At 38.8% G+C, this 11,818-nt stretch overlaps 1 protein-coding gene across 1 annotated transcript; it reads right to left on the bottom strand.

Moving 5' to 3' along the window:
• Window positions 1-4: 4 nt before the first annotated feature.
• On the bottom strand, window positions 5-11,734 carry LOC145998385 (uncharacterized). Its single transcript, XM_083134789.1, has 2 exons — window positions 10,406-11,734; window positions 5-604 (listed from the first exon to the last, which is right to left on the bottom strand). The coding sequence occupies exons 1-2, from the start codon at window positions 11,732-11,734 to the stop codon at window positions 5-7; spliced, it is 1,929 nt and encodes a 642-aa protein (XP_082990915.1).
• Window positions 11,735-11,818: the final 84 nt, after the last annotated feature.

Raw genomic sequence — 11,818 nt, 5'->3', positions numbered from 1 at the left:
TACCTTACGGCACCAGAGTGTCGACTAAATGGGTGATAACCCGATGTCGAGACGAACGGTCCGGCGCCTGCCGAATCTGCTGCAATCCTTGAAGTAGGGTAATCAGCCCTGTCAGGATGTCTGGTTGTGCGAGTTGTTGGAGTAGATCCAGGAGGGTCGCTTGAGGATTGGTCGAAGGTTTTGGAGCTGCTGGGCTGGTAGCCGGTCGAGCCGCCGGAGTGCTGGGGCCTCTCCTGCTACGTGGTGGCCGCTGATTGGCCGGTCTCTGCAGTGGTGCTGATCTTGGAGCCGTGGCGGATGACGTCACTGGGACTTCCTGTCGAATTGGCCGGGTTGGAACTCGGCGTCGGTGGTCAGATGGAGTTTTCCTCTCTGCTTTGATCTTTTTGAAGAGCGGACAGCCTCTGTAGCTGGCGTAGTGCTGTTGGTTGCAATTCACGCATCTTGGTGGGGTGGCCCGGTCCTTTTCCTGGCAGTCAGCAAAGCGGTGAGCCCCCGCGCACTTAACACAGCGGGGCGGGGCGAAGCAATGCCGCTGGCCGTGCCCGACCCTCTGGCACGCGTGGCATTGTAGGATTTGTGTAGAGTAGAATTGGCCCGAGATCTGACCAAACAATAGACCCTTTAATTGACATTAATGGCTTTTTTATTCATTTTCGAGGGGTGACGCTATTGTTAATTAATCTAGCGCCACGTGTCGTGGGTGGAGGAGGAGATGAGTCATCGATGACTCATGCACACGTGTGAGTTTGAAATTAATGGTTTTCCATTAGTGCACAAAAGATACTATTATGTATTCCGTTTTCGGCCTAAGCTAACCTTTTGTTGTATATTATATATGCGTTTCTGCCGGATATGAGTCACAGATGATTTATACACACGTGGGAACTTGGAATTAATGGTTTTCCCATTAATGTACAAAAGACATTTTCGGCCTATTCTAAGGCGTCACGTCCGGCCATTTTGGCGTCGGTGGTGAGTCATATTTGGTATAATTGAGGAGCTCGAACGGTCCTGGGTAGAGGCTAGAAAATATTAACCAATGAGAGAAGGTTTTTAATAAATGATTCAACCAATCAGAGAAGAGTAATGAAAATAATATTTATATTGAATGGCCTTTTGTCTAAGAATCTATAAATATCGAGCGGAAGACGAAGCGGTCCAAGAGAGTTCTCAAATGTTTGGCTTGAAAGTTGTACTGATTTTTTAGCGTGACTGAGTTCTTGCAGTGCAACTAAAGGCTTTTTAACTTGGTAAGTATCTTTTTTTTGTGTACTATTCTTTATTTCAAGTTGTTTTTTAACTGCCATGCAAACAAAGTTTAAGCGTTTTGCATTATTTTTGAAAAGATTATACAAAGAATACTCGAAAATAACATTAACAATATGTATTGTTATTGTTCCAGGTTCTGTCACTTTCTCTCTTTCTGAATTCCACCCATTCTTTTGTCACTGCGATGTTTTTTAAAAAATATTATACAAAAATATTAGAAAATATCACTAACAATGTGTATTGTTATTGTTGCAGGTTCTTTCTGAGAAGCAGATGTGAAGTACTCTGCAAAGAACTGAAAGCCCGATTGGAAGAAACGAATAGTGAAAACTGACTTTGCTGAGCAGGACCCCAGGGCGATGAGTGATTTGGTGCTTATATGTCCATGTTTCTTCGATTATATCGATAAGGATTGTGTGCTGGAGGCTTTGAAAAAGTATACCCCTTACAAGTACATTACATGCTGGGGGTGTTATTCAAATGAAGGCAACCAACTAGCCCACGATTGCGTTATTAAACATTTTTACGAGTGCGAGGATGTGCGCGGTAAAGACGAAGTTCAACTCTCCGATTGTTTTATCATTTGCCAAGAGGAATGCGGAGAGAATGAATGCCAGAATTGTGTAGAGTGGATGTGCGAGAGAATCCAGCGTTATCTGCAGGATCCGGACAATACAAGTCATATTTTCGATTTTTATCTTGCTAATCATGAAGATGTAGGTGATGGTTTGAAGGCACAGGAGGAATCCACAGGATACAGAGACTTTTACAGTGTGTTGTGTGAAATTTCAAATGATTTCGAACTAGTAAAAACTCTTATAGCGCCTATACGAGAAGCGGAGCTTGCTCGTGGTTAAGAAACAATATTTGTTAATATCTAAAGTGAAAATGGCGCAATATATTATTGATGCGCAAGGTTTTATGTACAATAATAAATTTATATTGCGTGAGATGTGTGTTAGTTCTACAAATTTGGATACTGTGTATTATGCTCTTGTAAAAGTACCAGAATATTTCAAAGACAATAATGAATCCCAATGGGTGAAAGAAAATATTCATGCTTTATCGTACGATACTCCTCTGGGATGTGAAGTGTACTATGTTCGTAGTGTAATTAGAAATTTAAACTGTCAAGGTTCAACTTTCTATTGCAAGGGAGAAGAAAAATCCAAACTTCTCAAAGATTTGTTCAATATTTATAATATTGTAGATTTGCAAAGTGCAAACTGTCCTTCGCTTAGAAATTTGTATATGTTTCAAGAAGGATTGTGCAAGTATCATTCAGATACTTCGCCTCCATCAGAACAAGGTTGTGCATTCAGAAATGTACAAAGACTTGTATCTTGGTACAATACTAAAATTACCAATATGTAATGTATTTTAGAGCAAATAATAAAAGATTTGTGAAAAAATAATTGTTTTCTATGTTGTTATTTAGCCTTACAGTCCTTTTTTCAAGAACTATTGACTTTTTGAGTGTTTAGTAATACCAGGGATTATTTGTGGGCGTTATATCATGTGAGTCTTATTTTTACTACAGTCAGGACTAAATTCCGCTGACTGAAGCTTAAAGCTTAGGCTCTATAGCATGTTGATTGGTTAATCACAAGGCAATATGAACTTTACAGAGGGGTGTAACAGAGGCATAGGAACGCATGGCAGAGCATTATTAGTGTGCAAGAACCTTTTACATCGAGAAATAATGCTGCCTTGTATCTGTTTTTTAGTTTACATATTCATTTAGGATTCAAATGAAACAATTGCAGTATTTTTTAAAAGTTTATTTTTATTCAAGAATATATCAGATTTATATACACGAAAAGTAGACTACCAATAAGCGAAAATCACATAGTCATTACAATTTAGTCGTCGCTGGAATTCCTCCATGAGGGTGTCATAGTAAGAGAGAAATTTTCGCCATAGTTCAAAATTTAGTGTGACTTCTCCGGTGGCGTTGCTGATTTCCACTTTTATGTTTTCTCCACTGCCCTCGAAGGTGAAGTAAAGTTCTCCTATAATGTTTATAGATCTGAATCTCTCTTCTCGTGTGGGGAATCTGTTCTTGTAAGTGTCGAAGATTGCATCTGATTTGTACACGCATGCTGGGTACTCATCGCTATTTAGGACAATGTAATTTTTTTCATGTTTCAAAATCAATTCAGTGTCGGTGAAAGTACCTCGAATAACGACATCCATGTTGTTATCAATGTTGTAGCGGCTTTCTGGTTCCATCTTGTGTTTTTTATGTGTATCTCTAGTAGACTGCAATGCTTAGTTATTTTGTTGGATATATATATATTTTTCAAAATAGGCGCAAAGTACTACAAAAAGCAAGCTTTACCAGTTACACAGCCAATATTTCCTAATTCAAGTAACTACATGTACCAGAAGCACTTGCACCTCAACACTAACTAGACAGAATTACAAAAGCAGATTCTGCTATGTAAATAGCCTTTTGCAAAAGTCCGATGACAAAAGTTTAAAAATTGTAACAGCCCAGACAGGGACTCGAACCCTGGACCAATAGGTTAAAAGCCTAATGCTATACCAACTAAGCTATCCGGGCACGCGCTCTACACGTGAAAAGTTGGTTATGTTAAGAAATATCCAAGGGATCAATAGCATACAAGTGTTATGTGTATGAAAGGAAAATATAAGGTTGACATTACTATTCATTAGAAGACACGGTTCACAAAATCCCCTGAACAAGTGTGGAACAAACGTTTTGCGGGGAGCAAAGAAAGACTGCCAGACCTTAACCCAGGGGGGAAAATTTTCCCACCAGTCGCTCACACGGGGGTGAGCCTCCATTGTTAGTTCTCGCGGTCTTTGCTAAAAGGTTTTTTTCCTCTCATCTATAGGGCATTACGCCCTGCCTCTATTGTGATTTTTGAATGGTGCTTAAATTTGTAGTGGTTAGAACGTGTGGCCAATATTTTATTTTGGAAAGTTGCACGCGCCCCGGGATAGTCGAGACTTCAGTGAAAAAACATCTATAATTGTTTACCGAATATAGATAGTTTTACTGGAAAGAGACATGCCACATATCTCACATTCTATAAATAGGAAGAAATAAGTTATGTATCCGGGAGGGCTACGAAGCGACTGCACGACTGAATAGCAAAGTTAGCGGGTAAAATGAAAGCTGGATTTTTTATAAGGTACTTTATGATGCTTGGGGGTATATAGACGCTCCCTCTTGTAATCTGATACCAAATTGTTACTTTGGAGTGTGGAGTGAAGAGTGTTGTATCCAAAGATGACATCTTTGCCTATCAGTATTGTAAGTATTGTAATTATATTTTCAAGTACCTTTTTTAGTAACTCAATTCCACTTTTTATAAATGAAACAAATGGTTTCTACACACGAAATTTTTATTTTCACAAACTAGTCTACTACAAAGTATGTAATACATCAAGCTTTTTCAATTGTTACATATCATTCTACTACAAAGTAGCGTTATACTAACGCTTTTTTTATCTCTAATATAATTTCTTCACAAGTGCGATATTCAGGCTGATTGTTTTTTACTGTTCACTCAAAATTCTGCTATCCATGTTCACATTTTACCCAAGTACTCTGAGGCTAATGAACCTCCAGCTACTACAAAGCTCTGTGCCCTGATTAGGCTCTCACAGCATCCACACTGTTGATAAAGTCAAGAAAATGCATTTGTAATTTTTTTTCTCACTATGCGGTCATTCTTTTTCAAATCTTTCCCAAAGAAAGAAAGAAAGTATTCCATAGTTAGATTTCTGCTGGCATAATAGAGGAACATAATACAGTACAATCCGCACACACTGGTCAAGGAATAATTATTCTGTTTATACAGTTCAGTTTAAAAAAAACGCTGTCACAGAAGCACTGGGGTTTTCACCAAAACTGTCAAAGTATGTTCCGTGGCAATTCGAATCAATGTACAGGGCCAGTCCAATGTATTCCAGGCCCCGAATCTCTGTCTTTATTGAAACTTGATATTTTTCGGTAACGTATTGTCTGCAAACACTCCAACAAAAATTTTCACATAGAACACTGACATGACTATGCTTATGGTTACCATTTTGCAGCCGAATTCAATGAATATAAGTTCTCGTCTGACGACGAGATGCAGCCTTCTTTGCAGTCTGATGACGAGTTGTTCTCGTCTTGGGTTGAGGCACATGCAGGTACAACGTGCTGAATGAAACTGTAGTGGTGTAGAAACTGACCGTACAGGTGCGCGTTTCTCAGAGCACAAGCTATTTTTCTCAGGCGGTGGTTCTTCTCACAGCAGGTATAGACAGGGAAACTTAGTAGAGCTGATTTAGGGCATCCAAGCTGCTCCAAGTTAATCACAGTGCGTTGAAGTAAGGTAGAAAGGAAATGACACTTTTCTGCGCCAAAGGAATAAATGCCTGCGGCATTTTCGGTACAGCAGGATAAAATAGTGGACATATTGGTAAAATTCACTTCTCCAGCTTGCCAAGAGAGGCCGTGCACATTTTGAGTTTCCCATAAATTTTCATTTTGTATTCTGATATCGAGATCATCCCATGCCCACGGAGGTTTAAATACCCATGATTGCAAACAATTAGAATCTGGATCCACAACAGCTATTTCTTTCGGAATATATTTTCCATGATTATTCCGAAATCCTATAAAATCAATAACGGCTCTCATATTGTGATCCAACTTTGTGGCTGACACTCACTCAACTGAAGGCTTATTTGCTATAATCAAAATATCCGTCACAATAAGACCCCCGTGAAATCAGTTTCAATAGTAGGAGAAAGAATAAAGATATACAGAACAGATTATTTTAGAGTTTCTTTGTTATTTAGAAGCAGGTAAAGTTTTACCATTTTATTGAGGGTTGGTGGGTCCTAGAGCCACTTTATGCATGAGCTGAAAATTTCGAAGTCAGATAACCCCCAACCTTCTGTCAGAATATAATATTTGTTACATGGTACATTTTTTGTTTTCAGGAAGAAATAAAGCAGGAGTGCCCCTGGTGTGATATTCAGGGGTTTAGGGGGAAGAAGGACTTAATAGACCATTTATATTTACACCACCCCCCCTATATTGGAAGAAGAAGAAAAGCATCAAGAAGGGAGGCCTTATTTATCCACATATATAGAAAGCAATATCAGAGCGACTGAAAAAAGAACAATATACAAATACGTGTGTGTGTGTGTGTGTGTGTGTGTGTGTGTGTGTGTGTGTGTGTATCTAATTATGTAAGTATTTATTTTTACAATATATTTTCTTGAAAAATGATATTTATATTTTGTTTACATCCCGTACGGTAAAGAGACATAGTACTCCAATTTTCGGCGTTTCGTGTGAACTGCCTGGTGAGTTTTTTGTTCCTTTTCCGAGACTATCTCGAAATTAGCTTTACGTTTAATTTTTCGAGGGTTTTCAACCACTCTCTTTTCAATTTCTCCTTTAACAAGTTGCTTGAAATAGTCAAAATTAATTTGCAATTGCGTCCTGTAGTTCATGGTAATTCCGCGCACTTTAATGACATGTTTCTCATCGGTTGCATCATATTTGTTTTCCATTTTATATGCATAATTCTTGGGGCCACCACCAAGAAAACATGAGATTTCATACGGCTCTTTAATCTCATCGGTCAGTTCACCGAGAAAGGAACCTGTAGGTAACAGCGTTTCACCCTGCTTTTCAACATAGAATACAGAGTCAGTGTCCACATAATGAATAGATTCTTTTACTTGATCCATGAATGAATATAAATGCATTCTTCCATAAGCAGTGATAAATGCTGAGACAAGAACATTGGAAAGCACTAGCGGCGAATTGGCCGTTTCCAGGTCGACAAAGTTTACTAGCAAGCATTTTTCAGAAATAGGAACTACATTTTTAATCTCAAATTGCGGATTGAATACAATATCATGGAATTTCTTCTCTGTATTGACAAAAACTGACTTAGTTTTTAATACAGATTCTCCAAATTTACCATAGAGGCTATTAAGGAGTATTTTGGATATGTAACGCAGCCCAGCATTGTATCCAATTTCTTCCTTGATAAGCTGAATACCCTCATGTTCGAAATAATCTCGAATATACTTGTCTTTGTCATGTTCTGTACTGCAAGTGGAAGGATATCCTGAGGACTGTTGTTTCAGTCTAAGGAAAGTATCTACGTATTCTCTGAACACATTATCTGATTCTTGTGCTGAAGGAAAATCCCATACTTCATAAATTTTTAGTATTTTGTATCCTTTCTCTACAGCCAACTTGAGTTCTTCTGATACCCAGGTGCCATGTAAGTATCTTTGTTTTTCGGTGTGTGGGCACTCTTCCTGATTCTCACTTTGTGCACATGCACGGCAGAGAGCAAACATTAACTTGCTATTGCACGCCATGCCAAGCACCGGTAAGTATAAATTTTTAGGTGGGAGAACATCGCACTTTACTACGCCGAATATGTTCTCCAGTGGGGGAAACTCGGAAGTGTAAATCACAGGTTTGCCCGTGGGCATCTTTCGCTGTTTCATCATGGCCGGGTACAGGGAAACAACATCTAAAAGTTTCATGCATGAATTCTCGCCATCTTGGCGATCGTATAGAGCCCTGAAAAGTTCAGTACGTCCGCCATTGAAGGCTTGTTTGGGGATAAGCGGGGAGTCAAGCGAGTAGCAGTTCTCACCAATAAATTTGCGTAGTTCCGGGTTGGTTTTGATTTCGTTATGGAACTAACATTCCCATTTTTCAATTACCGTGTACCCCATTTGCTCCAGCAACGCTTTTCTTGCTACTGTGCGTTCGTACCTCTGGTTTAATGTTTCTCCTGTTTCATTAAGGGGTTGATTCCTATTTTCAGGGGAACATAACGGGCATGAATGAAAATAACATCCCAGAAAACTGTACACAGTTTTAGACTCTTCATGGAGCCCGTCCAGCTTATAACGCCCTACTTTCGCTTCCCCGAGATTGCCAGCATGCCTCAATGAAATATTATTGGAATATTCTATCCATTTCAACCATTTCAACGAAATTAGAGAATAAGTATCCTGCTCCCGGAATCCCATCGGTGGTATCTTGATAAGTGTGTTTTCTTTTAGAAATTTAGTCCTGAATATCAATGAGGCTAAAGATGCAAGTGTGGCACATCTCAGAAAGCATTGAATTCCCGATAATTGTTCAATTAAATTTGAAAATTTAATACACGCAGCTGCAAGGATTTCAACATCACTAATACAATACTGACGCAACTCTTGTTGGAAATCAAATATTTTCCCAGCCTGAACAGTTTCCGCATGCCACTTGCGAATTTCCTCCCGTTCTTTAGTGGACTTGGCGTCCACGTCATAAAAAGAAATATCAGGGTAGGGCCCCACATAATGTTGGTTCTCAGGCGTAGAGAAAAGATAGGGAAAGTCGCCTTTACGCAGTTCATATCCGAGACCCAGACTTGTAGGCAAGTCTTTTAATTTCATTAACATGAAATTTAATGAATCACGGAAAATGATTTTCTTGCCCACGCTCATTTCAATAATATTACGCCCTCTCATAATTACTGAAGGCATAATATTTTCTTTAGTGATCAAATAGTTCAGTACAAAATGAGAATCGTAACGTCCCGCATTATGTGCAATGCACACAATTTTCTCAAATCCTTCCCTGGGTGTTTGAATATAATGCATAAATTCCTCAATATTGGGGAAAATATGCATACGAGGGCCACACGTTTCGCAGAAATCTGCTTCAGTGTCTTTGCACGCGTGACAAGCCTGCTTGGCAACCGCCAGATTCACTTCGTGTTTCTGTGCATCTTCCCCGTCAACCAACATACATTCAAAATCATAAAAAATATACAGAAATTTACTGATTGGATCTACTTTGACTGGGCGAATATAACATTTGTGGCTAGGGTCGACAAAAGCACTACAGCTTTTGCAAAATAATTCTTCACATTTATGAGGAGTTTTACGGGTCCTTGTATTAATAATCTTGCAACAGATTGTGCACTGGTGAATAGATTCACACACACTGGATTTACGGCCTTCTGTACGTAAATGGTTCTGGAAACATTTTCCAGACAGAAACGTACGGTTACATTCTCCGCATTTTCGCGGGACAGAGTTAGTGTTTTCCTCTAAATGACTACCTTCACATTTGGAACAATGCAATGTACACTCACTATGTTGATATTTGTTATTATAACCTAATTGGCATTTTACTTACTTACTTACTGGTCGGCGCTACAGTCCATGTAGGTCCTTGGCCTTCCTGACTACCTCCCTCCATTCGTCTCGATCCTCTGCTTTTCTTCTCCATCCCTTGACTCCTAATCTTCTTAAGTCCTCCTCCACGTCCTCTATCCATCTTTTCCTGGGCCACCTCTTCTCCTTCTCCCTTCCAGTTTTCCATTGAATATTTTCTTGACAACCCGTGCTTCTTCCATCCTCTGAACATGCCCAGCCCATCGTATTCTACCCTGTTTGATCTTCACTACAATATCTGGCTGGTTAAATAATTCCTGTACTTCCATATTTGTTCTCATTCTCCATCCCTCTTTATCTCTTACCGCTCCAAATATCCTTCTCAGTATTTTCCTTTCCCACCTTAACAACCAATCTTCCTCTCTTACCGACATCACCCAACTTTCTGAACCATACATTACTATGGGTCTTAATATTGTTGTATATATTTTAATTTTTGTGTTCCTACTAACATTCTTAGATTTAAACACGTTTTGCAAAGAAAAGTAGCATCGATTTCCACTTGTTATCCTTTCCTGTATTTCTGTAGCTGTCTTGTTATCTGCTGTTATTATTGAGCCTAAATATTTAAAGGCTTCCACCCTTTCATATTCTTTTCCATTTATTATTATGTAAGGTTCTCTTCTGCCTGTTTCTGGATTTCCCATCTTCATATATTTTATTTTATTTGTGTTCACTTCCAGTCCTAGTTCTTGAGCTTTCTCTTCTAATACTTGATAACTCTCTTCCATAGCTTCTTATTCCTTGCTATTAAAGCTACATCATCTGCATATGCTACTATTTGTGTTAGCCTATTTAATATTGTTCCTCCAGGGTTGATTGGTAGTTGTCGGATTACTTTTTCCAATGCTAAATTAAATAATATTGTAGAAAGTAAATCTCCCTGTCTCAGTCCTTTCTCTACTTTAAACATGTTTGTCATTTCCTGTTCTACTCTGACTTTACATTCCATTGTCTTCATTGTCATTTTTGTCAGTCTTATCAATTTCCTTGGGATCCCAAACTCTTTCATTATACTGTAGATCTTATTTCTTTCCAAGCTGTCGTATGCTTGTTTAAAATCGACATATAGTTGGTGAAGTTCTTTTTTGTACTCATAGAACTTCTCCAACACTTGACGCAGTAAAAATATCTGGTCCATCGTGGAGCGATTTTTTCTAAATCCTGCTTGGTAATCTCCCATGATTCTTTCCATCCAATCTTCCAATCGTGTTGCTAAAATTTTACCAAATACTTTATAAGTTCCATCCAGTAGTGTTATTCCACGGTAGTTTTCACACTTAGCTTTATCCCCTTTCTTATGTATCGGGCATATTATTCCTACTGTCCAGTCTCTGGGCATTTCTTCTTTTATCCAAACTTCTTCTATCACTTCATATATGGCCTTCTTCACTCCTTCTCCACCATATTTCAACAGCTCCGATTCTATGCCATCTTCTCCTGGCGCTTTATTATTCTTTAGAGACTTTATTGCATCTTTTACTTCCTTTAAAGTTGGTATTATCTCTTCCTCCTCTTCCTCACTTATTTCTTCCTCTTCATCACTTTTCCCCTCTTCTTTATCCTCCTCATTGGTTCCGTTAAGTAGTTCACAGAAATACTCCTGCCATCTTTCCATCATCTTTCTTTTGTCTCCAATGAGGTTTCCTTCTTTATCCTTGTAGAAAACCGCTCTGGGTTGGTATCCTTTCTTCAGATCTCTTGTTCTCTCATAAAACTTTCGTATCTCATTTCTATCTTTCATTTCATCTAACTCTTCTATTTTATTTCTCTCAAACTGTCTTTTCTTAGCTCTACATGTCTTATCTGCTTCTCTCCTCTTTTCTCTATATTCTTCCACTACTTGTCTTGTTCTCCGTTGAAGCATCCTTTTTCTGGCATCGTTTCTCTCCTGTATTAATATTGAGCATTCTTCATCAAACCACTGCTCTCTCTTCTTGTTTTGTTTCTTTCCCAATGTATCCTCTGCTGCCTTACCTATTACTGTTTTTAGTATTTCCCACTTACATTCTAGTTCTCCTTTCTCCCATGTATCCTTTTTGGTTTCTAGTGCCTCCATAAGTTTTTCTTGGTATTCCTCTCTTACTCTGGCATTCCTGAGTTCCTCTATATTATGTTTCATGTTCTTATTTTCCTTCTTTGATCTTTTCACGTCAATTTTCTGTCTATACTTGATTCTCACTAGATGGTGGTCTGAGTCACCATCAGCACCTCTACAACTACTGATCTCCATAATATCTGTGGCATGTCTCCTGTCTATTATAACATGATCTATTTAGTTCTTTGTGCGGCCGTCTGGAGACACCCAGGTCTCCTT

Source organism: Lepisma saccharinum, chromosome 14 (genome assembly GCF_977018435.1).
Source record: "Lepisma saccharinum chromosome 14, izLepSacc3.1, whole genome shotgun sequence".
Lineage (NCBI taxonomy): Eukaryota > Metazoa > Arthropoda > Insecta > Zygentoma > Lepismatidae > Lepisma > Lepisma saccharinum.
Note: the sequence above shows the minus strand (reverse complement) of the source record. Positions and strands in the feature narration are given on the sequence as shown.

Coding starts and splice junctions, on each gene's coding strand:
- LOC145998385 (XM_083134789.1), bottom strand. CDS start 11,734: ATGGAGATCAGTAGTTGTAGAGGTGCTGATGGTGACTCAGACCACCAT. Junction 605..10,405: donor AAATGACAAACATGTTTAAA/GTAGAGAAAGGA, acceptor TTGTTTGGTCAG/ATCTCGGGCCAATTCTACTC.